Below are 25092 nucleotides of genomic sequence, written 5' to 3'. Positions count from 1 at the left end.
TGAAGGACCACAAAGAACGTGCAACTGATGTAGTTTTCTCCCCTGTGGATGATTGTCTAGCAACTGCTTCTGCTGATCGAACTGCAAAGCTGTGGAAAACTGATGGAACGCTCCTACAAACTTTTGAAGGTCATTTGGATCGTCTTGCACGGGTTGCCTTCCACCCATCAGGAAGATACCTGGGAACAACCAGCTTTGACAAAACATGGAGATTGTGGGATATAAACACAGGTGCAGAGCTGCTTTTGCAAGAAGGTCACAGTCGCAGTGTTTATGGAATTGCATTTCAACAAGATGGAGCATTAGCAGCTTCTTCTGGGCTTGATTCACTCGCACGGGTTTGGGATCTCCGCACTGGTAGGAGTATTCTTGTCTTCCAAGGACACATCAAGCCTGTAAGATTCTAGTTTTGTTCCTTTGGTACTCTACTTCTCTTAATTTACTAACCCTTATTTCTAATCTCCTCTGCTTTATATGCTTCTCCAGGTACTCTCAGTGAATTTCTCTCCTAATGGTTATCACTTGGCATCTGGTGGTGAGGATAATCAATGCCGTATTTGGGATCTGAGAATGAGAAAGTCACTGTACATTATCCCAGCTCATGCTAACCTTGTGTCTCAAGTGAAGTATGAACCACAAGAAGGCTACTTCCTGGCCACTGCCTCATACGACACAAGAGTCAATGTAAGTACTTCTGTAGTCCCTTTCCTAAGTACTTTTTCGTTAATCTTGTGTTTCATCTGCTTATAGTTTGATTCTAATTTCTTACATTTTGTGTAACAGATATGGTCGGGAAGAGATTTCTCGCTCGTTAGAAGCTTAGCAGGGCATGAGTCAAAAGTTGCCTCGCTCGATATCACTGCAGATAGCTCGTGTATCGCCACTGTATCGCATGACCGCACCATCAAGCTTTGGACGAGCAGTGGAAATGGTGAAGATGAAGATGAAGGGAAAGATACAATGGACATAGATATTTAGAGATTAGCTTGTTAGAGAGAATCATTAAATCGTTATTGATATCTTGTGGGGATCTATACAAATTCAGGATGATGATGGCACATTGTCTTTGAGAATTTCTGCCATTTTGTTCAACAAAAGCAAATGAGTCAACTTTGTTTACATGAGTTACTTCAAACCATCTTTAAAAAATTACGTTGCTATATTAAGATTGTACAAGAAACTAAAGTAATGGTTAAGTATTTGTCAGAGGCAAAGCAGGAGAGACATTTGCGGTTAGAAACTCTCTAGCTCAAGTTATAGTTGAAGGCACTGGAGATCATTGCTGTGAATATATGACTGGTGGTTGTGTCGTTGTACTTGGGAAGTAAGTAACACCTCATTTTCTCAGCCTTGAGCCCGAAACCACCAGAACCAAGAACTTAATAATGTCTTAAACGCCATATGTCATAATCGTTTCTCTCTGAAACTGCCCGGATGACAGGTAGATTGGCATATATCATTGACGAGGACAATAAACTCCTCCCTAAGGTTTAACATTACAAATGTAGCCGCCCGGATGACAGGTAGATTGGCATATATCATTGACGAGGACAATAAACTCCTCCCTAAGGTTTAACATTACAAATTCTGCTAATAGATGTGGAAAATGTTTTCTCTAAAGTTTGTGAAACATTGAATTAAACGCAATGAACAGGTGAACAAGGAGATAGTGAAGATCCAAAGAGTGACTTCACCAGTGGGACAAACACAGCGTAAGGGCATGATCCAAGCTCATGCGGTAACTAACTAATTCTCTCTCATTCCTGTCTCTTCACGGGTACAAATCATCTCATGAATCGCACTATTATGATAGGATAAAACGGGAAGCAGCAAAGGAGCAATGATAGTAGAGGAATGGGACAAGCATCTAGGAATGTTCTGGCAACTAAAATTAAATCTAATGGTAGATGGTAATTGTTGCTCAGTTCAGACAGCCTTAATGTAATTTGCTTCAGTTCAGCAGTTCTTCATATTCTTCTCCTCTCTCTTCTTGTCAACTTTCTTCTGCTTCTCTTTTCTCTCCTCTTTCTTCTTCTTTTGCTCCTTCTTCCAAAGAAGTTCATCCTTGTCCCACAAAATACAAAACCATCCTCTACCTTCTCTTGGACAGCTTTTGACAATGCAAGAACTTCCGCAGCTAAAGCCGTTTTCTCTTCATCCCTGATGGCAGGATTTGCCGTCAGCTTGACCAATATATATGCGCTTGCAGCTTTGAAGAAGAAGACAATTTGGTCAAGCTGATGGCCAATATATACCATTTGTAAAGTATTCCATGAAGAAGAAGAATACATTTGCACCAAGGGAAGGAGAAGGCATAAGATATAGTTAGTATTATTACCTATTTATTATTCTGCACCAAGACAGCTACAACTAATAAAGTTTACAATCCAAGTCAATAGGTTAATAAATATCGACTTGGATTGTAAACTTATTAGACTCGAGTCTCTTTAATTAGATTTTAATATACTGTTTATGTAATCAAAATATTAAATTGGAAACAAGTTTTTTGACTTTTATGAGTTTTTTTTTTATAATCTTTTGCGGCCCAATAGAGAGAGACCGAACGGCCCAGTAACAAATACCCCAAAACTCCTCCACTCTTTTTAGAGCTGCCTTCGTCTCTCTCTCACTTTGAACCCTGTTTCCATTTTCCAATTCCAACAAACTACAGAGCGGGGAGGATGTGCAAGCCAACGAGGTAACAATAATCCGATCTCAAACCCTAAAAAAATTTGATCTTATATGAGCTTTTTCATTTGTTTTTAACCTTCAATTCTTTTTTTAATTTTTTTTTCTAGTATGTATGCATACGGGAACGAGTCAATGACCGACCAAGCGTTTGAAAGAATTTATGAGATTTTGGATGCTATGACTGCAAATCTCGGCCAAAAGAGTTATCAAGAACTGCTGGACTTGAAGAGCGCGTTTGAGACTTTGCTGAGTAAAGTGACGGCAGCGAGGGAGAAATTTGACCAACCCTAAAATATGTTGTCTGCTTTTTTTTTTTTTTAACTACTGTTGTTGTGTTCATTGGGGTAGAAATTAAAGTAAATGCTGTGGTGGATTCTGACCTAGAGAGAGAGTTGCGTGGATTTAAAAAGTTATGTTCCTTGTTTCAATTTGAACTCTTTCTGCTCTTCTCTTTTAAGTATAAAAAGTTGCGTTTTTTAGTTAACTTGGAATGATGATGATGATACATTGTCTTTGAGAATCTTGACATTTCATTTAACGAAAGCAAATGAGTCAACTTTGTTTACATGAGTTACTTCAAAGTTCAAACCATCTTAACAAAAAGATTACGTTTCTATATTAGATTGTACAAGAAACTAAACTAAATGTTTCTGTATTTGTGGCTTCTCTGAAGAACAGAGCAACTAAAGGTTCTTCAGGTTGCAGATTTTACTTGTACCAACCAGCAAGAAAGTGTCTAAGTATGAAACATAAGGCACACGCTAAAGCCTGCAGTAGAAACAAACAACAAATGGCAATTATTATTTCATTACATACCAACAGTGGTGATATACATATAACTGAGACTGAGACTGAGACCTACCTGGAAGACGAGAAGATGGATGCAAAGTGACTTTTCTGATTTAGGACCAAACAACCTCAAGTAAACATTGACCAGTGTCCCATCTTTTGTGCCGGTCAGTAATCCGGTCGCAGTATCATACCTAGATATTTTCAAAAGACGAGATGAGTGATGTGTCTCTTCTTTAATCAGTCTACAAAAAGAAAGAACACAAATATGGTTACCTCGGGAGACGATGGCGCGGACATTTCACAATGCCAGCAAGCTGGAGAGTTATTATGTTAGATGGTTGAAACATGAGTTGACAAGATTTACGTATGCTACAGAAGAGTAAAAGTAGATAATAAACCTGAGGAAGCGATAATAGAAAGTTCAGAACTTGAGGAAGAAAGAAGATGAGGAGGGTTTCACTGCAACAGAAGAGAAAGATGGCATGGGAATCAGTTGCATGGTCATGCACTAGCTGGATATATGATGCAAATGATGGATCTGAGACTTGGTAGTTTTCATGTAATAGTGAAGTGCATGTGCCTCAGAGTCTCAGAGAAGTCGGTTTGGAAGTATACCTGAAGTGACCAAGAATGCCAACAACTGCCATAGTCATTCCAGCAAATACTGTGTATGTGTCTCCAACAAAAACTGAAGAAGGATACCTAACAGCAGAAGATTGCAGAGAATGGTCAGAAAAAAAAGCATCACTTCCACCAAAATAAAAGCACGTTTAGCTGTGAGCGATTTTACCAATTGTAAGCAAGCATTGCCAAGGACGTGGCCATCAGCGGTTGAGTAAGAAATATCGAGAAGGCATGAGCTTGGTGATACTCGGGATCAGTAGATGATCCGATTTGCATAACATTGTGTATCAGGATCTACCAAAAAAAAGTGGGATGTATCATATGTTAACCCAAAAAGGAACAGGGAGAGAAGAATTCAGAGACATTATATATTGACTACAGGACTTACAGCAGCAGCAATAACAACAGTCTGGCCGATTTCAAGGCCATTCAGACCAGCGTGTATGTTTATAGAGTTTGTACAAAACACGGCAAGTAACCCCATGTATAACTTATATATCCGTCCTGCCACATTAAAACATCTATTGAGCTAATCATAATCATTTTACCAACTCCAAAAATATAACTATAGAAGTCAACCATGTATGAAATGAGTGTAACTTGATCACTACCTAGATCAAGCCCTTCCAAGCCAATAAAAGCAACTAGAGGTTTGGGTATAACAATAGTCGTATGTCCAGCATAAGCCATGAGCAGTGGAAGGGTAGCAAAAGTTGGCAGGACAAGTTTCCTATTGTTTGTAATTGACAAGAAAGAGAACCATGTGAACCAAAAACGACAAGCATGTGAATTTCATCAAAAGAAAATTGATAGAGGAATTTGAACTAACACTCTCCAAGGCACATCAAGGACGTCATCTACAAATCCAAGCAAAATCATGAAGCATATAGAAGCTAGTGCTGCATTATACTCCACAAGCCACTACACAGAGTCATCAAAACATTTATAATGAGAATCACACTACAACCACAAGGGTCAACAAAAACAAGACCCATCAAGCTTGCACACACTTACATTTGAATCTTCAGTAAAATTGAAATACTGAAATATGATCGCCACGATCAAGAAGACAACTCCCACAACAATACCCAATGATTCAGGCCTGTGATGACATTGCAGTTTTCAAAGCTGATCAAAAGAACTAATGAGAGGATTCAACTCAGAGAGATAGATTTAAAAAACAAAACAAAAGACTCACACTTTAATATCTCCTTGAGGAGTGCCTCTTTTGTTAATATCAAAACCAAACATGTTACGCCTAAGAACGTATCTGGCAGCAACAGGAATCATCTTGAGTGTGACTAAGAACCCAACCAAGCTAAGCCCCGCGTTTATTAGGATCGAGCGTTTGAGCTCGTTGTCAACCTTGTAGTGAAAACAGAGAAAGTAGAGATAGAGCGAACAGAGAAGAGTAGAGATCACAAAGATCACTCCCAGTTTCGGCTGCGCGAGACGGAACGCCTCACCGGAAGCAGCAACGGTCTTTCGGGTCATCTTCTGCTCCGGTGGCGCTGATTTGGGTTCCGCCGGATCCGATTTGTTGGACACTGACATCGTGGAAGCTCTCTTACGAGCTGCCATGGCGGATTCGTTGCCTCGTTTCGTCTCCCTCGTTCGCCTGAGAAAGGTAGGATTCTTCAGAGCAATTCCAGTTATGCGTCACAACGACCAATAATGATTCGCCACGTGTGTGCAATACGACACCGTGTCATGTTAAATAAAACCTTAAAAACTTTAGGATTAGGACTAGCGCATTAACAAACCTATGTTGTGTTGTGTCATAATAATAACTTAGGTGACATAACATATGCCATTGGGAATTTTGTTCAGAATTATTTATGTAGCAAACAGATCAGCGTGATATATGTATAATATAAGATAATTATTGACAAATTCAGAATTCATATTTAGTTAAAAGATTATCTAATAAATAATATAGTTATTATCATAAAAATTCAACAAACTTTTATATAAATACATGAAATTGAAAAAAAAAATTATTTATTTTGAAAATGTTTTGACCGATTATAATATGAAAAGATCTATCTGTTCGATCGGCTATTAGCACCGGAACTTTAAGATGAAACTCTTGAAGAAGAAGTAGGACTAGGAGACGCTACTTGACTACTACTTTCTTGACTTCCTTCATCGGCACTCGGAGATGAAATTCTTGAAGAAGATGTATCACTCACAGAAGAGTTGCTGCTAGACTTATCTTTGGATATTCCATTACGACACAAGTTTCCCATTGATTAAGGTTTAAAACGTCCAACAATATTTGTATACGGTTTAAACTTTCCAACATATTGGATAGATTCAAACTATCCAACAATATTTATATTCGTACATCAAACTATCCAGCAATATTTGTTTCCGTAGACCTTATTAAGTGTACAGATATTTGTACACATTATTAAGTGTACAAATGTAATTTGTTTAATACTTAGGGTTTCAGATGTCTGTACTGCAATAGTTGGTAAAAATTATATTTGTACACTTAATAATGTGTACCGACATTTGTACACTTAATTATGTGTACAGACATTGTACACTTAATAAAGTGTATAGACATATTGTACACTTAAAAAAGTGTACGGATACAAAATATGTATATAATATATTTAAAAATTATTAAACATAATTCATATCAAAATTGTAAAGAAAAAATATATAATTTTTGTATTTAAGAAGTTTTCTAAAAGAAAATTATATTAACAATTATTTTAAAAATAAAAAATAAAAAGAAAATAAGATGTACAATTGTATGAAGTGTAATTAAAAAAATTGTTCAATGACAAAAATAACTGAGAAAATAGACCAACAGTGATTAATTTGGTTTTTTCTAATTATGTTTGAAAAATATATCATTTTGCCAAATAACTCTTTTTTCGGTTTGATAAAATTAAAAAATTTAAGGTTTAAACAGATTTTGAAAGGGCGTTAGCATAGCTAGTTAGTTAGCACGAAACTCGTAGATTGCGCATGTGTTTTTTCCGAATAAAATTATATCAAAACTATTATAAATCCAAACCCATTAATTCATCATAGTGGCAACCAAGTGTATATACCAGTATAAATCAATTAAAAAAAAACAATTCCCGTAAATAATAGGAAAGTGAAGTAGGCACTATGTGTCCCCACACGGTTCCATTGAGACAAAAAGGCATATGTATGTGTGTGAGAGTGGATATAAGTATAAGTTGGGTCTTGAACATCATTGCATGTTAACTAATTCACACAGAAAAGAAAAAAAAAGAGTTAGAAAAATGGGAGTGTGCGTAGGAAAGTATTGTTATGTAATGATAATTGTGTTAGTGTTGGTGTTGGGAAACGAAGTGAGAAGCCAATCGTTAAAAAATGGTTATTATTCAAGTTCATGTCCGAAAGCTGAGTCGATAGTAAGATCCACTGTTCAATCTCACTTTGATTCTGATCCCACAATTTCCCCTGGCTTGCTTAGGCTTCATTTCCATGACTGTTTTGTTCAGGTTTCAATTCCTTTGTTTCTTATTTAAGCTTGACCTCCTTGTATCAATTATATGCAAGTTAATTGATTGTCAACTTTAAACATGACATATTATTAGGGTTGTGATGGCTCGGTGTTAATCAAAGGGAAATCTGCGGAGCAAGCCGCTCTAGCAAATCTCGGTCTAAGAGGGCTGGAAGTAATCGATGATGCAAAAGCCCAGCTCGAGTCTGTGTGTCCAGGAGTAGTTTCATGTGCAGATATACTTGCACTTGCAGCTCGTGACTCTGTTGACTTGGTATGCAAGTTTACTAAACTTAGTTAGGGCACTTATTTTCTATGGTAATTTTCCCAATTACTAATATCACCTGAGTTCCACATATGTATGGGAAACAAGAGTGATGGACCAAGCTGGCGAGTACCAACGGGTCGTAAAGACGGGAGAATCTCGTTGGCATCGGAAGCATCGAATCTACCTTCTCCATTTGACTCTGTTGCTATTCAAAAGCAAAAGTTTCTAGATAAAGGATTGGATACTCATGATCTCGTTACTCTACTCGGTATGTCTATCTATTCATCTATCTGTCTATCAATCTACATTTCTCTTTATTGATATTTAAAGCTTATTTTTTAATTTCTTGTTAAGTTGGTTTATTTTTTTTATATTAAAACTCTGTACATACGTTCAGATGAAATATAAGTAGAGTTTGAGACATCCTTGCGAGTAGGCCATCTTAAAGAGTAATTAATTACACTTAGTTGTGCGTATTGAACATGCCATGATTTGTTTCTTCTCTGATCCATTATATTCACCTTTTCCCTTCCAAGTAGTTAGCATATCTCAATAAATATATATCTAACCTATACGAGGACAGGTGCACATACAATAGGACAAACCGACTGTCTGTTCTTCCGTTACCGTCTATACAACTTCACTGTGACCGGAAACTCCGACCCAACCATAAGCCCATCGTTTCTTACACAGCTCAAGACTCTTTGTCCTCCCAATGGAGACGGTTCAAAACGTGTTGCTCTTGACATCGGCAGTCCCTCAAAATTCGATGAAAGTTTCTACAAGAACTTACGCGACGGCAACGCTATTCTAGAGTCAGACCAACGGCTTTGGTCGGACGCGGAGACAAACGCCGTGGTGAAGAAGTACGCAAGTCGTCTTAGAGGTTTGTTAGGGTTTAGGTTTGATTATGAGTTTGGTAAAGCTATGATTAAGATGAGTTCCATTGATGTAAAGACAGACGTGGATGGTGAGGTCAGGAAAGTTTGTTCCAAGGTGAACTAGTTTGAATATTAAAAACACAGTATACTAATAAATAATGATTCTCTATGTTTCAGAATTTTAATTATTAAATGTTTCGTAATGTCTTTTGATCTTTTTTTTTTTAGTGTGTTGTTTGTCTTGAAAAAGTGTAAAATATTGCATTTGTTTGAATGGTAAAACTATATATGTACTATACTTTCATTTGACAAACAAAAAGAATATATAGATATGTACTACACTGTGTAGACTACACATTACATACTGTACTCTTTTTTTTAACACTTTTTCCTTCAAATTAATTAGTGAATGATAATAATAAAGGTTAATGTTCTTTAGTTTTGGTCAACAAGTCAATCAAAATTTTTCCCTTTTTTCCAAGATACATTGACCTTTTTTCTAATAATAATTATCTAGTCAAAAAAAGTTCATTGGTTATAGATAATTTTACTAGATCATGTTCCATTTTTACCAGTATAGTCCTGTTTTGCTATATTCACTTTCTATCAATTACTACTGTTTTCCTTTTATAATGATTTTGAGTAAAAAAGTGCAAAAGTAGGCATAAAAGACAAGTAAATTCGAATGAGGAAAAGACAGTTAAATTCTAGTTGGCAAAAAAAGAAGATAACCAATGAAATTGTGACAAGCAAACAAAGAATATCAACTTCGTTCTCTCATTTATTAATATGAGCGTGATCCTCGTGTCGGTCTTAGATAACAATACTCTAGTTTTTGTTCCAAACCACTAACTAAAGATCTGACCATTTTGTTCCATCCGAGATTTTTTCAACTCACACACACATACAAAAAAAAAAAATGGTCAGATTAGCGATTTCTTTGTTTCTTGTTGTTGTTTTATGCTCTTTTGCATCGCCTTCCTCTGCGAGATCATTCATCACCACAAAACCTCGTCCGATTGATTCGTTTCTCCCTAAACCAAAGCTAGAGGTAGATACCATTTTTTTTTATATTTAGTCATTGCAAGATTTGTGTGATCCATGAACTGCGGAAACAACTTTGATTTGATTCATTTTTTTTTTGTTCTTTTTAATAAATATTTTGGGATCGAATAATTTTCAGAATGCGGGTGTGTGTTCGTACACGGTGATCATTAAAACAAGCTGTTCATCTGTGTCTTACACTAGAGACAAGATCAGTATTGCTTTTGGTGATGTCTACCGCAACGAGGTCAGTTTTTGTTCTGTTTTTTTTTTTTTTCTTCTAATATTCGTTAGTCTGTTTTGCATCTACATAATTTTCATTTAATTGGATTGCTTTAATAACAAATTAATCCGTAATCAATCCAATTCGATATTTGAAAATTGAAATGTTTCTTTTGGTGTTTTTTACACGACGACCTGTTTTTAGAATAGCTTTGTATTTTTGGTTTTTGCCAAGCTGGTAACATCTGGATTTTGAGATCCAAGAATCTTGGCTTAGGTTTGACCAATCTCAGCTTCCTAATTTCGATAAATTAATATTTCGATTTAATTATAAATTTAATAGTTAGACAAAATTAATAAAATATAATATTTCTAACATTATCAATTTATATAAATCATAAGTAATAATAACTTGTAGTTACGATGATGCATACAGAATGTGAATTCTCTTGTTTATTTTGGTTTTTTTTTTTTTAAACTTTGTTGGTTAGGTGTATGTGAAGAGACTAGACGATCCACACTCGAGGACTTTTGAAAAGTGTTCGTCAGACACATACAAGATATCGGGACCGTGTATGCGCGACGTCTGTTATATCTACCTCCTCAGGCAAGGATCCGACGGCTGGAAACCAGAGAACGTTAAAATCTACGGCTCATCCATCAGATCTGTCACTTTTTACTACAACCTTTTCTTGCCTAACTCTGTTTGGTACGGCTTTAACGTCTGCAATGGCATTAGCAACACCAAGTCTTCTTCTCAGCCCATCATCACTGCCTCCGTCGCAGCTATGTAAGATTTGATCAAAACATTAAGCAAGGACTTGTGAGTTGTGAGTATCTGTGTATGATCAAACATATATGATACCAAGTTTTGTGGCAGAACACACATGGAGAGAAGTACAATTGTGTTGATCTTGAGTGTATTTGTTATAAAACATGTATGTTGATGCTTTTGTTCGATCTCTATAGCCTAGTTTTTTTTTTTTAAACAAGTATAAAATAAAAATATCAAGCAAAAAAAAAAAAAAAAAATNAAAGATTGCAATTTATTATAAATTGATCGAGAAAGACAAAAAAGTAAACCCTATACAGCTTATATTAACATATCTTTATACAAAGGATCCATATCAATCTAGAATTGGGAATTTGGGATAAACGTAAACCCTATATAATAATAACATAGATGGACTTAACCCAGGGTTTGGTCATATAAGCAGCAAAGCAGAGAAATCATCAGTGATTAGAATCAGCTCTGTCCGTGGTGTTTTAGAAGGCGTGTTATAGGAGGATCTCTAGTTTTGAAACTGCCTCTATGTTCTGATCTGTTTTATCTCTATATCTCTATCGTTTGTTTCACTGTTTAGGTCTTGAGGATGGCGGAACTTGCTTTTGACATAGTCGTTGAGATACTTGCTAGGGTTCCGGTTAAGGACTTGCTACGGTTTAGATGTGTCTGCAAAAGCTGGCGTTCGTTGTTCCGAGATGAGAGGTTCATCATAAAGCACAAAAATCATGTTCATGCCCCAAGTACGTTATTTCTATTGGTGGTTTGTTGGCCACGGGATACACCGCGCATATGCACTTATGAAGGTCGCAAGCTAAAGACGGTATTACAAGAGCCTGAACTGTACAATGATCGAGAGAAAAGTTTGCTTTTCATAACTAGAGTCACCGGTCATTGCGATGGACTCTTTTGCCTGCTGCTTCAAGACAAGTCTTTAGCTGTTTGGAACCCTGTTTTGAGAGGATTAAGAAAAGTAGGAAGAATCAATCATCAGCATACTTCGAGTATGATTGGTTTTGGTTACGACCACTCAACTCACGATCACAAAATCGTTTTGATACCGCTCACTATCTCCTATAAAGCACAAGTGTTGACACTTGAGTCCACTGTGTCTAAGATGATTGATTTCCCGTGGAGGACATTTATTGGCTTGAGCCGTGTGAACCCTGAGGGAATCCTGGTGGGTGAAAATATCTTCTGGTCGTTCCATCCTCGTGAATCTGCTACCATTGAAAACGGCGAACATATCTTCGGGTCGTTCCATACACATGAATCTACTACCACTGAAAACGGCGAAAATATCTTGTCCTTTAGTCTAGTGTCAGAGACATTCAACTACTGCTCTGGTCCTGGTGGAAATTTTTTTCATTTAAAGTTGTTGAAAGGAAGTCTATGTGCAGTGGAGAACTGCTACGGTGGTGATATGGTTGTTTGGTGTGCGGAGCATGAGAAGGAAGACAATGGTCGAATCAAATCTTGGAGCACGATCTTGAGGCTGACGGCATCCGATGTGGAGAGGTCAACGCGTTTGCATGTTGGTTCGTTTTGGCTAGGAGCTGTGATAAACCAGGCGGGACTGTTGCTTGTAAAGGTGAGGACACGTAAAAGTGAAATCAAACTATGCGAATACAACTTGGAGGAGAAAACTATGAGAACGGTTGAAACTAGTTTGCGCACAAGTTTAGATTACCTTGAAAACATGGAGGAGTATGTTGCAACGCTTGTTCCTACTAGACCACATCTACTAAGCATTTAGCTTTTCTGTTTCTGACTTGTACTCAAAACCAAACTTTTCTCTCGATCATTGTACGCAAGTGCTCTGTATCAAACTCCCTTGTTCTTCTTGACCTCTACTAAGTATTTTAGCTTTTATTTTTTATGTTTTTATAAAATGTGTCACATAACATCGTTTTTTACTTGATCCAGTCAATACAAAATGCATAAGCAAACCATAAGTGAACACAAAATGCAGTGAGGGCAATGAAAGTAAACCATACCAACAAATTCGACAAAACTCTGACTGTTTGGGGTTTGTTTACTGATATTTAAATTATTCTTGATTCACATAACCATAGTTCTCTGTCGAAGCAAAACATGTGAATCTCTCCCTAAAGGCCATTACAACTTTAGCCAAAAAAAAAAACTAGGAGTGGTGAAGCTCTAAGATAAATCAGAGCTTGAGAGTTAGGCCTATGGGGCAATGATCACTCCCATTAATATCAGGGAGGATGTAAGAATCATGGACCTTTGCTGCGATCGATTCGGACACCAAGAAGTAGTCCAGTCTCCACCCTGATTTCACACCATTTCACCAGTTTAACAACCACAAATATTATATCTGAATATGTGTATCAAACAAACTTAAATACCTTTGTTTGTTTTACGGCCACCATGGCGATAACCCCAATAGGTGTAACCAACTACTCCAGGATGTTGCTTTCTAAAGGTATCTACCAAGCCCTTGTCTAAGAAGTTTGCACCAAAGGATTGCCTTTCTTCTATTGTAAAACCAGCACTTCTTATGTTCCCCTTAATAAAAGATTTGGTGGAAAAGCATGAAAAACGAGATATATTGGTCTTCCACGAAACAAGAGAGAAAAGAAGAATCCAAGTTAGTTACCGCGGGATTGAAGATGTCTATTTCCTCATGAGCACAATTTAGATCACCCGTCAAGATCACAGGCTTAGACTTCTCCAGCTCCTGTAAATGCAAAAGGTTCATTAAGCTTGTGTAACACATACAAAAAAATAAAGAAATTCCACTAGAAAGTATCATACTTTGATGTAATTGCTGAGGGTTCGATCCCATTCTTCGATCCTGTATGACTTGAAAACCCACAGGATCCATTCGTTAAAATTAAAAGAAAACGAATAATCTGTCAACCATAGAAACCAGTAAATATGAGGAGTACCAGTCTTTTTAAGCCATCTCCGGAATTAGGGACATAAGTATTAATTAAGTAGAAGGAGTCAAATTCAGCAGTCACAATGCGTCCTTCCATGTCATGATCTGATCCAGATAGATCGGTACCATATCTAACTGAGAGTGGTTTTATCTATCAAAAGACCAAACTGATTACACACACAAACAATGTAACTTAACATATCAGATCAAATGGACATTAAATAACAAATAAGCACATTCTTCTGTTACCCGTGAGATTATTGCAGTTCCAGAGTAACCAAGTTTTGAGACGCTACAGGACCAAAAACTATGATCATAGCCATCAATAAGAGTTTTCTTAATATCCTCAACATCCTTCATCTGTCATAACATTGATCGATATCTTCAGTACAAGATATATCGAACTTGGTTATGTTTGAAAATATAGAGCAGAAACAACTTAAGAAGGGCCTAAAATTATGACCTGGAGTTTAGTCTCCTGCAAGCACAAGACATCAAAGTTTTCTCTTTGGGCAAGCTGCAGAGCAGAGAAGCTCTCTAATTTCAACAATGCTCTCAATCCATTAACATTCCAAGTCATAACCTTCACATGCTTGGTTCCCTCTGGTAGAGAGGGAGGTCTCATTGTCTTTGGGTTATAAGCTTTCCAGTCCTTCTGTGGCTTCTTATGAGCAAGTACAGTCCAGGGTTCACTCTGACTCGGGGGTGATATAATTTCTTCGGTTTTCAGAACTTCACTAGAGATAGTTGATGATGCTTCTTTTTTTGACTGAAATTGCTGCTTACCTAGGAAGATTAGCACACGCAATGTTTTATAATACTCTACGTAGATGCCCGTATTTATTACATAGAATGTGTTTAGTTTAACACACGACAAACCTGTTTTCGTCAATGATTGGCGTTCTTTGGAGATGGCTTTCGAAGAAACTTTAGCTTTCAAAATTTTCTTAGTAGACTGTTTTACTCTCTTCTCCTCGTTTTCAATGCCATAAGCTTCAGAGTTAATGCAGTCATCTTCAGCAGGCTCTTCCCTGTTTCTGATCTTTCTTTTGATCGTGACACTTGCTGAACGAGTGGAAGTAGTCGTTTCCTTTTGTTCTGAACCAGAAATTTCCCCTGAAATTGATAAACTATCAAGGACTTGGTTTTATACTAAGAGAGAAAATGTAGAATAATCAGAAGCTATAGCAGTTTTGAGGAGCAATCAGTTATCATTCTAATTCAAATGGAACAAAACGTACACGACCACTAGAATGCAAACAAGTATGTGCCATTCATTTTTGCTATTCCACGCGTGAAACAAAAGCGTGTGTGTTCTTGATGTTGCAGTGACATACCCGGTAAATTGCTGTCCATGTGAAGTCGTAACGTTGAGACAAGTTCTTGTTTACGCCCTTTCACAGGTAAGCCAAGTTTCCTATATTCGAAAACCATTGTAACACAAACACACAAACGTTCCACATGTTCTCAAACAAAGAACTCATGTCCATTCACAGCAACGATAAAAAAAAGGCAGCAAGAAGAGAAAACGAAAAGAGCATAAACTTGCCTCAATGTGGCTCTAAGTTCTTGAACTGTCATCGCCTCAATTTCCTTTTTATCACCTTGAAGAGTTCCCATTTCATCTCTATCACTATCACTTCCCTAGGCATCAAAAACCAACAAGAAAACCAAAAAAGAAAATAATACTTATTAAAAATTCCAAATTCTCTAATACTGAATCCCCCAAAACTTAGCACCAACCATCTGATCAGTAACTGCTGCAACTATCTTGAGGTCCTTTCTGTTGCTGTTGTTGTTGTTGATAGAGAAAGGTATAGATTTAACCGCAGTATCATTTGACATAAGCCTCTTGTTGAAACTTACTGTTCCTACTCTAACACCAACGATAGAAGAACCAACTCTTAAACTCCTAAGAGGCACCACCAGAAACCTAGAATCACCATCAATCACGAAATTTTCACACAGCAAATAATTCAGAAGATAAACGAAATTTGAATAAGAGGTGATAATTAATTCAGCATACAACAAGTCGAAACTTTAATTAACAGATTTAGACAGAACCGTACTTAGCCAAAATGGACGACGGAGCTCTGGAGACCTAACTGAAGAAGAACCTTGTTCATCGAATTAAGGGCACACAACCCAACCGAGAGAGAAGGGAGGAGAAAAGAACCGCCAAAAAAATAGCGTCTTTTCACAAACGCGATTCCCCAATTTCACTCGCGCGTGCGTACATCCACGCGTCCACTCTCTTTGTTAACTCTTTTGTTCACTACTAACATCATGACTCTGACACAGAAGAGAAAAAAAAAAAACCAAACTTTATACATTCTATATATGTATAAATGACCAATGTGATCCACAAATTCTGCTCTAATGTATCTTTTGTATAAATGCTAAATCAAATTTGTAAACATCTTCAAGAAAGTCAAAATTGAACATTTTGGATGGTTTGCAAGCTTGGAGATGATTGCGGTGGTATGGCTGAGGCTGCTTGAGAGTCACCATCAAGATCAAACTCCAACAGTCTTCTAGTATTTGCTTGAGATGATTTCTTAGTAATGCTTGAGGTTGAAGAGTTGTGAGCTGAAGTTACCACTGAGCTGAAAACACCGGCTTCTTTTAGCTCTTGGATTATAACCTGTAAAAAGATGGAAAAGCTTTTTGTTGGATCAAAGGAACTCAAGAGGGTCATGTAATGTTTTGGATTTGGTCTATTATAAAACTAACTGACCATTGGTGCATATATGCGAGTCAGAACCCCCTTCCTAAGAAGTTTTAGGATCATATTCTCGTCAGTCCATACAACTCTTTCTCTGTACCATTGAAGCATTTCCTCTGAAGTTGAAGTTGAAGCAATGATGAATGCCTGCAGATAGAAAAAGGAGAAATACAAATATATGTGATGAACAAGGACTACACAATATCAACTAAAAAAATATATCAAATCCCAAGCTCACAGCTCTGTCAAACTCTAGCATGAAACATCTCTTGACATCTTCTTTTGTTGGTTTGCAGCCACATCGATCACGTCTTGAAGTAAGATCTGGAAATTTTGAGTAAGTGTAATGCAAAATCGCAGCTTCTTCTAGTTCCATGACGCTGTCACACAACAAAGATGGGATCAGTGTCAGATTAAGAAAGCAAAAGAATGTCTAAGCCAAGTGAGGAGAGGACAAGAACATACTTCGGGTTCTTCATGTAGTTGTTCCATCGATGAGCACCATTGGGACGAAGATGATCTTGAATCCGAGCAGCAGATTTCCCATTTGCATAGGTTAGAAAATAGTTTGGATTGCCACGAGTTGCCTTTTTATAGTTTCCATAGTAAACATCTCTAGGAAGATGTTTAAAATTCTTCTTGAACATTGATACCTACAAGTTAGAAAAAAAAACACTTTGGGTTGTGTAAAAGATAATACTCATAGGAGCATACATCTCAAGATATATAGGAAGCTCCTCTATATGATAATGTTGTGTACCTCAGTGAAAGGTTCCTTGATATCATCTCGCTCAACGCTGCTCTCCTGAAACAAGAACATTAATTTGCGAGTTATCCACATTAATCAAACCGAAGAAATATAAAAGAAAAACCACAATTCCAATGTCTTGAAAGACTTTTTTTAACTCACGTAATTTGCAAAGAGAACTTCATCCACCTCTGCAGGAACATCTCGGAGCAAATTTCTCAAGGAATATTCACGGGTTCCAGAAGGATGTACAAGCTCATCAGTGTCAAGATGCAATATCCACTCCATACCAGCATCCTAATGTATACCAAGCAAAAGGAGAGAGAATGTGAAATAAGTTGGCTATATCATCATTTTCTCTACTGACTGACTGACTGAATAAGTCAAACGTAACAGGTACCCTTGCCATAGTGATGCCCATTTCCATATTCAAGTTTTGTTTCACGAATAATTCGTAATTACATGGTTTGTAGAAAAACTTGGCCAACCAAGTCTCATTCCAAATTCGGCTGTAAACCAAGAAAAATGTGATGGAACTTCAATTGAATGATATAAAATAACACCTCAACAACAACCATTTCACTTTTGATAGATCAAGATGCAAAGAAGCGAAACACGAACACACCAATCAATCACCAATATGTCTAGGCTCTGTCTATATAACCAAAGGTTGTTCCTTTAAATTCTCCATTTTCTCTACTAGATGGCTCTACATCCATAAGGACAAACAAAACACAAGAATAATAATACCTTTTAGCTTGCTCTTCTTCTAATTCTCTTGTCCTGTATATAACATGTACACCCTGCAAACAAATAATAATGTCACTGAGAATTAGAAGGAAAACATAAAAGACAAAATCAGGATTCATGAACAGAGATATAAGCTCACAGGGATGGTCTCCAAAACTCGAGACACATTTGGGGAAGCAGCAGTGCCTTCAACGAATAGATAAAAGTTTGAAACTCCAATGACCTTGTGATAAAAAATCCATGGAAGTGTCTGCTCTAATCCAGCAGAAGTACTCGTCGTTATACATATCTAACACAACCACCCAATCAAAATCCGATTTTTTTCATCATCAAATGAATAAAGTCTTAGCATTTCAAAATAAATCAAGTCTAAGCATCTATCAAAACCCATCAAATTTGGATTAAGGAGGTCTAACCTTAGGTTTAAGATCTGGCTTGTGAGGAAGCTTCCAATCTCGGAGATAAGGAAACGACTGTGTACGGCTCTGACCCAAAAGAGAAACGCAGCTCGAATCAGAGGGAAGAGCTCGTTTCTCGAAGACGGTGGACATACCTGGGAATTTGTATTGATCTTCAAACCACTGCGTAACTGAATCGTTGATTCCGCCTCGCCATTGGAGGAGGAAGGCGAAGCAGGCCAAGGAAAGAGGTAGAAAGGTGATGAGTAAGAAAAGCCGTGAGGAAGACGATGGTGGTTTAGAGGAGGAAGATGAGTAAAGAACCGCCATGTGATGTGAAGGATTAGAGCAGGTGTTGTGATTTTGAGAGAGACGACGATATTAACCTGAACCTGAAAGGAGGAGTTTTGAATTTAAAGGAGCCGTTTTTATCTTCTCAGTTGGGCCATTCTTGTAATTTCTTCAATCTTCGCCCTTATTAAATAAATAAACACTTCTTGGATTAAGAACAAACTTTTATTTTTGCCAAGTACTTAAATGGGGAGTTGGGGAGATTTGGCAATCTAATTTTGGATTTTTGACTTGTAAGTGTTAATGGCATTTAAGGTTTAGTCCAGAAACTGAAGAAGTAAATTAGTCCTTGGTAACGCCAGACCAGACAACTTAGAACAACCTTCGTTTTAAGTATGTAACACAATTTTATTTTTATAAATTATACATGAATAGATGGGAGACTTGAGCTTCTAGCCTATCCCATTCAAGTTCTTACAACGTCTCTACTCTCTACCATTTCCATAATAAAACCCAAAAATAAAAGATAAAGTGGAATTTTTTCCAAGCTAAAAAAGATCATAGAGGTCTCTAGTTCGAATCATCATAAGGACTCAACAAACTGAGGAACTTGAAGCTCAAGTTGTTGCTTCATGACACAGTTCATTAACCATCAAGATTCCAGAAATTCCATTCTTACAGGTAAATTCGCTGCTGAATGTCCAAATCCCTTTCTTTGCTGCGAATAATGCCGTCACTGTGTCTTCTTCGCACCCTATGTATATCGTTTTTGATGTCTCCTTTACCTTTTTCACTCCACTTATCACCTGCAGATTTCCCAAAAAACTTCAACAGTGTTTTCGATTCAAATGTGGAGAACTTGAACGAAGTGGTAAACTAATACTTACATTTCCACCAGCGGATTTGATGATAGCAGATGAAGTTTTGATAGCTAACTCAATGTTAGGTCCAACGCATATGTCATATCCTTTAAGCAACGAGTTTGGTCTAGCTTTTGCTCTAAGAACTGTGCTTTTTAGATCAGTATCATATTTTAGCTGGTAGTCTTCGTCGTGCAGTATGTGTGAAGCTTCATCTATTAAGAAAAAAATAGTATCAGCATTAGAATTCATTAGTAAGTACCCATCAAAGAGATAATTCATAAGATGTTTGTCTCATCTTACTAGCAAATCTTCCTCTTCGGAAACTTTCTTTCAACCAACTTGGTGATACTATCCAAGCCCTGCAAGCAAGTATGATGGACCATAAACCTCGTTACTCCTATGTTTTACGCATAATTTCACTAATATGAATGTCAGTAAATTTGAGACTAACCCAGAGCAAAGAGCAGTGCAGAAATTTAGAGTTTTCCTGACTTTTCCGGTGACAATATGTGTGCTCATTGTACCATCCAAGGTCACAACACCACCAAGTTTTCTTATTACCTGCACAGAATTCAGAAGACAACATAAGGTGAATAGAAAACACATCTAGAAAGCACATGACATAGAAGTATATATATACCTCTGTCAACCAAGCTCTCTTATTTTCATCACAAATGTCCATCAACAAGATTCTATAGTCTTCTCCATTTGGACGAGCTTCCACGTCTATTCCAGTCGTCGCTCTGCATTGTTCAACATTGTTTCTTATGCAAATTGGGGGCAGAGAATCCTTAGTTATATCCATTTAGTAGGAAAAATCGTCTTTTGATTGCTTTGCAGAGCTGAGAGTCAAATCTATTTTTGCTATCTCAGAGTCATTATTCTGGTTTGCCCTAATCCTTTTGGATTGCAGAGAAGACAGTGAAGCTTCCCAAGATCTCTTCAACCCCGGTGTGGAACATTTGGTCTCACTATCAGCTGTGGTAGCTTGATCAGAACTCACGGTGTTGTATTCCTTTCCTGTGGTCGAGTCTATTGGACTTCTGATACCAGAGAGACCTATGGCACATTATAACAGAAACTTTAGAGGATTTTTAACAAATTCAAATGCTTCACGATGTGGTATTACACAAATTAGCATGCGTGAGTTACTTCATCTATTCATAGAAAAGACAATTGAAACAAAATAAGGGTCTTAATCATAGAAAATACTTACAGTCAAGATAAACGCTTTCACCAAAGCTCTCTCCAAGTTTAACTGAATCTCCAGCCACAGGACCTTTGCCATTATTTCTGGCTGACTGTGGAGATCCCTCAGACTAATTTTTCCATGAAGAGGGAATCTCAACGTTTGCAGGATCAATAGATGATTCCTTTTTCAAATGAGAAAGCATGAGGGTTGAACCGCCGGGAAAACACAAGGCTTTTCGAATATTAGACTTAATGTGCAACCTCTTTGCTTTTCCTTTGTGGTCTACCTCTGCTAATTTTATATATCCCTGCACAGTTTGTAAAGAGTTACAAGAAACCGAACATGAGAAGATAGTTTAGTTAGCATCCAACAAACTATATGATAAACTCCAAGAATAATAAACATGTAATCACCTGTTTAAGCCAGAATCCTTCAGATTCGTTGTCTGCCCAACAGTATATAGTTCGGATGCCAACACTATGGAGTCTCTTCATTAATTCTTCATAGATGAGTTTACCAAAACCCTGAAAATGCAGTAATTAAAACCCATCTTTATTTTTATTTTGATGAGGTTCCTAGCAATCTTTGGTAAAAGTGTAAAACCAATTGCAGAAAGAAGAGAAAAAAGTGTACAATTCTATAAAACACTTAATCCAGGTATGCAAGATCTAGACATTTTTACTATTAAGCATAAGACCTTAGGTAAAGCATTGCTCAATAAGAGATATTACAATTTCTCAAACTGTTGCCAATAGGAAATGCAGAAGTTTATATGGTGAGTTACAACAGTAAGTGTCAAAGAGTCAGAGCAAAACGAACCTTTTTCTGGTGTGTGTATGTTACAGCAGCAAGAGGTATCTCAGCATACTGTGTATCAGCAGGGACTATTTGATAGGTGATTGCAGCCAAGATCTAGAAAAAGCACACGCCAAATAATCAATTGAGATGCAGTAAAGCAGACAATCTAAAACGGGATGCATTGGTAGATTAAATCAAACAGATTCTGCCTATTGGAACAAAACAGCAAACTCCTAAGTGCATAAGATTTTCAAATTGTGAAAAGTTCATAGAAAATACATATCTTTAAGCTGCTTCTGATCAAGAACTAACGAGAGAAAATCACCAAAGGTTCTTAATTACCTCATCTGAGACTCCACCAAGCGTGGACTTCAAAACCAATGAACAATACTTTCTGCAATATAAGTGCGATTAANAGTGCAATTTTCAGGTACAGCATTAGAAAATGGGTTCCAGTCTCAACAGGAGTCCAAGTTGAAACAAGTAAAGAAAGGTTATGAACTTATGATAAAGAGAAGATTTATACCCTTTAGAGACACATCTCTCAAGAAACGCAGATTGTTTCCCAGTGTTTGAAGCGTATCTCATGTCAGGTAACTCTTTGCTATATAACCTCAACACTTCCTGAAAGAGTTTAAGTTACTAAAGTTAATGCCTTTATTTCTCATAAGAATCAAATCAACTGTCAAGTGATTTTGGTTAGAAACCAACTTACCTGAAGATGAGAATTGGTAAACTCATCTTCATCCCGAGGATTAAGAAGAAGAAACATCTGTTCTTTCGGATACGCAGAAACCATTGTATCCTTCTCTGCACAAAAAATAAAATAAACTACTTAAGCAGCAGATAAAAGAGAGAACTTTAGCATTTGCTACACATTTTTTTTTGCTATAGAAGCCGTCTAAGATTAACAGATGAAAATGAATTCAATAATCAAATTCCAGGACACGAACCTGAGATTTGCACTCTGTTGTTCCTGGGAAATTTGATTTCCAATGCTTTTAAGTCCTGATTCACAGGTGAAATTCTTACCATCCACTGCGACCTCGTAATCACCTTTGAGAAATCAAATTAAAAACACACGACGGTTCATTTGACTGACACGAGTATCGGGGGAAATAATAATAATTAAATCGAGGGCTTTGTGAGTGTTCTTACCGATAGGGTAGACAGAAGAGTGCAGCGGCGATGCTCTCCTCTTCGGCGCCATAGTTAAGTTTCGAGCGGGATTTCGAAATTTATTACTTTGCAGAAAAAATGAAAAATACTGAAACAAAACGAAACGTAACGTCGAATGTATAAATACATTTAACAAAGGACATTTCAGTAATTAATAGTTAGTGTAACTTTAATGGCCAAAAAATTACTTTGAGGGGATAACTGATTTGGGTGTTCTTAGAGCAAAAATATTATTAACATAATGTAAGATTATTAGTTTAGATCTTTTTTTAAGAAGCTGGTTATTGGGAAAATATGTTTAAGATCATATGATTTAATAATATAATAATCTAAACATATTACAATTTTAAAAACTTTAAAAAATAACAATTAAAATACAAACTTAAAAAACTTATACTAAAATTCAAAATACAATACCAAATTTTTATGAAACAAAAAAACATTAAAGATATAAATAAAAAAAACAAACAAAACTTCCTCCAAACAAATAAATGTTTTCTCCTTTGCAAAAAATTGTACTTATTCACGAGTTGCCACGTCATCCAAGAACTGGCCCAAAATCAGTTTTACATCAAAAACCAACAACATGTTCTTAGTGAATATTTACTATATTCTCAATTTTAATTAGGTTAAGAACACCCAATCAGTTCTGCCAGATAAGGAAATAACATAAAGGCTCTGTTCTACCCCAACGCGCTGCGTTTTGGAACGTTTTCGAGTTCATATAAATGTCAAAACGACGACCTGTGGAGTGTGGAGGAAAGACGAGAGTTTCGTATCTGAAGGAAAGTCATAGTCTCGTTCTTTTTGGGGCAATTTTACTAATTCGGGTTAAAAATTCAGAAATTATGTCTGAGTTCTGTTGATAAGTGTCTCAGGTTGGTGTGGTTGGTTGACAATGACATTGTCTGCAAGTGCAAACACGTATGGTAAAGATCACGAAGGAGCTACTATATTTGGAAACAGAGGTTGACAACAAGTGCTTCCACTTGGTGAAGTATGTTCCAAGAATCAATGCGTCTTTGCTTGTAAAATCATTAATAAACCAGTGTTGGTAGAGAACTGAACATTTCAGTAGTTGGCAAGTGAAAAGCTTCTTACATCTGAGAGTATTGATTGGTTTCTCTTAGTCTTAAAGCCAAAGCAACATATATTGATTCAACTGCCTCTTTGTAGCCATCACGGATTAAGTATAACCAACTCTGAACTCTTCTTTTAAATTAGCTTTCTATGGAAATGTACTTTTGTCTCTTTTTTGGTGAAGCAATGCTAGTTTCTCATATCTCTTGAAAGTTTACATTTGTTTTTTTTTTTTTTTTATGTTTTTACATTTTTGTGAGAACAACAAGCTGAGAATGAACATCATAAAGGTACAAAGTTACAGAAAATTACAAAGGTACATTGGTGGTGGCTAAGATAAGATACAGACCCAAACTGCTCTGACTAGTTTTAACAACAAACCAAAAGCCTCTCTCTTATTCAGCGAGGCTGGTGGATGTTTCTGGGAGCAGCAGCAGCAACCCTCTGGTTTCCCCATTTGGCTGGCTTCTCCGCATACTTAGCCGGTTCTACATACGACCTAGGACTCCTGTTTCCAGTTGATTTCCTAATCATCTCACCATTCTTTCCTAAGCCTTGATGATCAATAGATAGAACAAAACAATTAGTCTCACACAAATTCAGAAATCAAACCTGAATATTGGGAAGAATCAAAACCAACTTACCAAATTCAGAAGGTTGTGCATGGTAATACATTTGTCCATCGAAACCTTGATCAAACTCAGCAGCAGCATCATTGTCAAAGAAATCTTCCATGTCATCGAAATCAAATGATTCTGGGAGAAGATCAGCTACATCGACCTGATGACCTCCACCATTCTCATTCTCTCCGTTGTCATAGAAACCATCTGCACCTTGGTGCTGGCTGATCCAGTAGTCATGGTACCAAGTCGAAGTCGTCACCAATTGCCACCACTCCGGTGAGAAATCTTCCACTTGTCGTACAGCTGCTGGAATAAAGAGAGGTGCGTCGGGGTTTAGAGTAGATCGTCTTCCTGATACCATCGCCATTCTTAAAAACCTCTAGATCTACACACACAGAAGAAGAAAACAACACATGTTCAGATCAAAATCCAAATCCAACTGCTCAATCAATCACAACATAGCTTAATCATTTGCACATAGTTTCAATAGATCTGTATATTTTTCCGATCAGGTCACTTGAGATCTAAAGATAAATCAAATCACTGATCATCATCACATATGTTCAAAACTAGTCAAACTCATAGATCAACACGATCATCACAAAGATCTAAAACCAGAAGATACAAATCACTTGATTCATCCATCAAAATCGAGAAGAAGAAGAAGATGATCTTTTTACCTTTGGCTGAGAAAATATCTGCTGCTACTTGCACAAGTTGATTTTGTATTTTTGAAGAAAGTGA

General features: G+C 36.9%; 9 protein-coding genes, 1 long non-coding RNA gene and 1 pseudogene across 12 annotated transcripts in view; 5 read left to right on the top strand and 6 right to left on the bottom strand.

The window, feature by feature from the left end:
- Window positions 1–1124, top strand: part of LOC104793061 (U4/U6 small nuclear ribonucleoprotein PRP4-like protein) — a 3592-nt gene extending 2468 nt beyond the window's left edge. For both annotated transcript variants that reach the window (XM_019226767.1, XM_019226768.1), the window contains exons 6-8: window positions 6–395; window positions 487–684; window positions 784–1124. In XM_019226767.1, coding sequence (XP_019082312.1) covers window positions 6–395; window positions 487–684; window positions 784–978 — 783 coding nt within the window. In that variant the 3' untranslated portion in view covers window positions 979–1124. The remainder of the gene's footprint in view (window positions 1–5; window positions 396–486; window positions 685–783) is intronic.
- On the top strand, window positions 2598–3167 carry LOC104793059. Its single transcript, XR_769185.2, has 2 exons — window positions 2598–2698; window positions 2799–3167. It is a non-coding gene; the product is annotated as an uncharacterized LOC104793059 (long non-coding RNA).
- LOC104793060 (UDP-N-acetylglucosamine--dolichyl-phosphate N-acetylglucosaminephosphotransferase-like) lies at window positions 2997–5802 on the bottom strand. Its single transcript, XM_010519340.2, has 11 exons — window positions 5306–5802; window positions 5122–5209; window positions 4937–5028; window positions 4719–4837; window positions 4496–4611; window positions 4274–4401; window positions 4099–4185; window positions 3882–3942; window positions 3757–3797; window positions 3554–3674; window positions 2997–3459 (listed from the first exon to the last, which is right to left on the bottom strand). Exons 1-11 carry the CDS (start codon window positions 5686–5688, stop codon window positions 3400–3402), a joined length of 1296 nt encoding a protein of 431 aa, XP_010517642.1. The 5' UTR covers window positions 5689–5802; the 3' UTR covers window positions 2997–3399.
- On the top strand, window positions 7323–9042 carry LOC104793058 (peroxidase 25-like). Its single transcript, XM_010519339.1, has 4 exons — window positions 7323–7595; window positions 7692–7871; window positions 7971–8133; window positions 8449–9042. Exons 1-4 carry the CDS (start codon window positions 7329–7331, stop codon window positions 8868–8870), a joined length of 1032 nt encoding a protein of 343 aa, XP_010517641.1. The 5' UTR covers window positions 7323–7328; the 3' UTR covers window positions 8871–9042.
- LOC104793057 lies at window positions 9558–10978 on the top strand. Its single transcript, XM_010519338.1, has 3 exons — window positions 9558–9797; window positions 9930–10037; window positions 10504–10978. Exons 1-3 carry the CDS (start codon window positions 9666–9668, stop codon window positions 10804–10806), a joined length of 543 nt encoding a protein of 180 aa, XP_010517640.1. The 5' UTR covers window positions 9558–9665; the 3' UTR covers window positions 10807–10978.
- Window positions 11108–12668, top strand: LOC104699384 (F-box/kelch-repeat protein At3g23880). Its single transcript, XM_010414697.2, has one exon. It carries the CDS (start codon window positions 11386–11388, stop codon window positions 12550–12552), a length of 1167 nt encoding a protein of 388 aa, XP_010412999.1. The 5' UTR covers window positions 11108–11385; the 3' UTR covers window positions 12553–12668.
- On the bottom strand, window positions 12769–15962 carry LOC104793056 (DNA-(apurinic or apyrimidinic site) lyase, chloroplastic). Of its 2 annotated transcripts, none has more exons than XM_019226769.1 (12): window positions 15771–15962; window positions 15445–15634; window positions 15251–15345; window positions 15039–15118; window positions 14581–14817; window positions 14165–14487; window positions 13951–14061; window positions 13709–13852; window positions 13575–13622; window positions 13417–13497; window positions 13166–13325; window positions 12769–13088 (listed from the first exon to the last, which is right to left on the bottom strand). In XM_019226769.1, exons 2-12 carry the CDS (start codon window positions 15544–15546, stop codon window positions 12967–12969), a joined length of 1503 nt encoding a protein of 500 aa, XP_019082314.1. In that variant the 5' UTR covers window positions 15547–15634; window positions 15771–15962; the 3' UTR covers window positions 12769–12966. The 2 variants fall into 2 exon arrangements, with proteins under 2 accessions (XP_019082314.1, XP_019082315.1); XM_019226770.1 differs by having other exon boundaries at window positions 14581–14799; window positions 15771–15961.
- Window positions 16430–18674, bottom strand: LOC104699383 (glycosyltransferase-like At2g41451). Its single transcript, XM_019226772.1, has 9 exons — window positions 18341–18674; window positions 18064–18213; window positions 17925–17977; window positions 17575–17683; window positions 17337–17471; window positions 17187–17231; window positions 16892–17079; window positions 16665–16806; window positions 16430–16573 (listed from the first exon to the last, which is right to left on the bottom strand). Exons 1-9 carry the CDS (start codon window positions 18650–18652, stop codon window positions 16430–16432), a joined length of 1278 nt encoding a protein of 425 aa, XP_019082317.1. The 5' UTR covers window positions 18653–18674.
- LOC104793055 lies at window positions 19065–22694 on the bottom strand (annotated as a pseudogene).
- Window positions 23930–25092, bottom strand: LOC104793054 (protein EARLY RESPONSIVE TO DEHYDRATION 15-like). Its single transcript, XM_010519335.1, has 3 exons — window positions 25029–25092; window positions 24370–24733; window positions 23930–24279 (listed from the first exon to the last, which is right to left on the bottom strand). Exons 2-3 carry the CDS (start codon window positions 24713–24715, stop codon window positions 24125–24127), a joined length of 501 nt encoding a protein of 166 aa, XP_010517637.1. The 5' UTR covers window positions 24716–24733; window positions 25029–25092; the 3' UTR covers window positions 23930–24124.
- LOC109125049 (protein EARLY RESPONSIVE TO DEHYDRATION 15-like) overlaps window positions 24766–25092 on the bottom strand; it is a 1623-nt gene continuing 1296 nt past the window's right edge. The window contains exon 4 of the mRNA XM_019246425.1: window positions 24766–24787. Coding sequence (XP_019101970.1) covers window positions 24766–24787 — 22 coding nt within the window. The remainder of the gene's footprint in view (window positions 24788–25092) is intronic.

The sequence above is a fragment of the Camelina sativa genome, chromosome 6, assembly GCF_000633955.1.
Source record: "Camelina sativa cultivar DH55 chromosome 6, Cs, whole genome shotgun sequence".
NCBI lineage: Eukaryota > Viridiplantae > Streptophyta > Magnoliopsida > Brassicales > Brassicaceae > Camelina > Camelina sativa.
The sequence above is the reverse complement of the archived record's forward strand: the minus strand, read 5'-3'. Positions and strand labels throughout refer to the sequence as shown.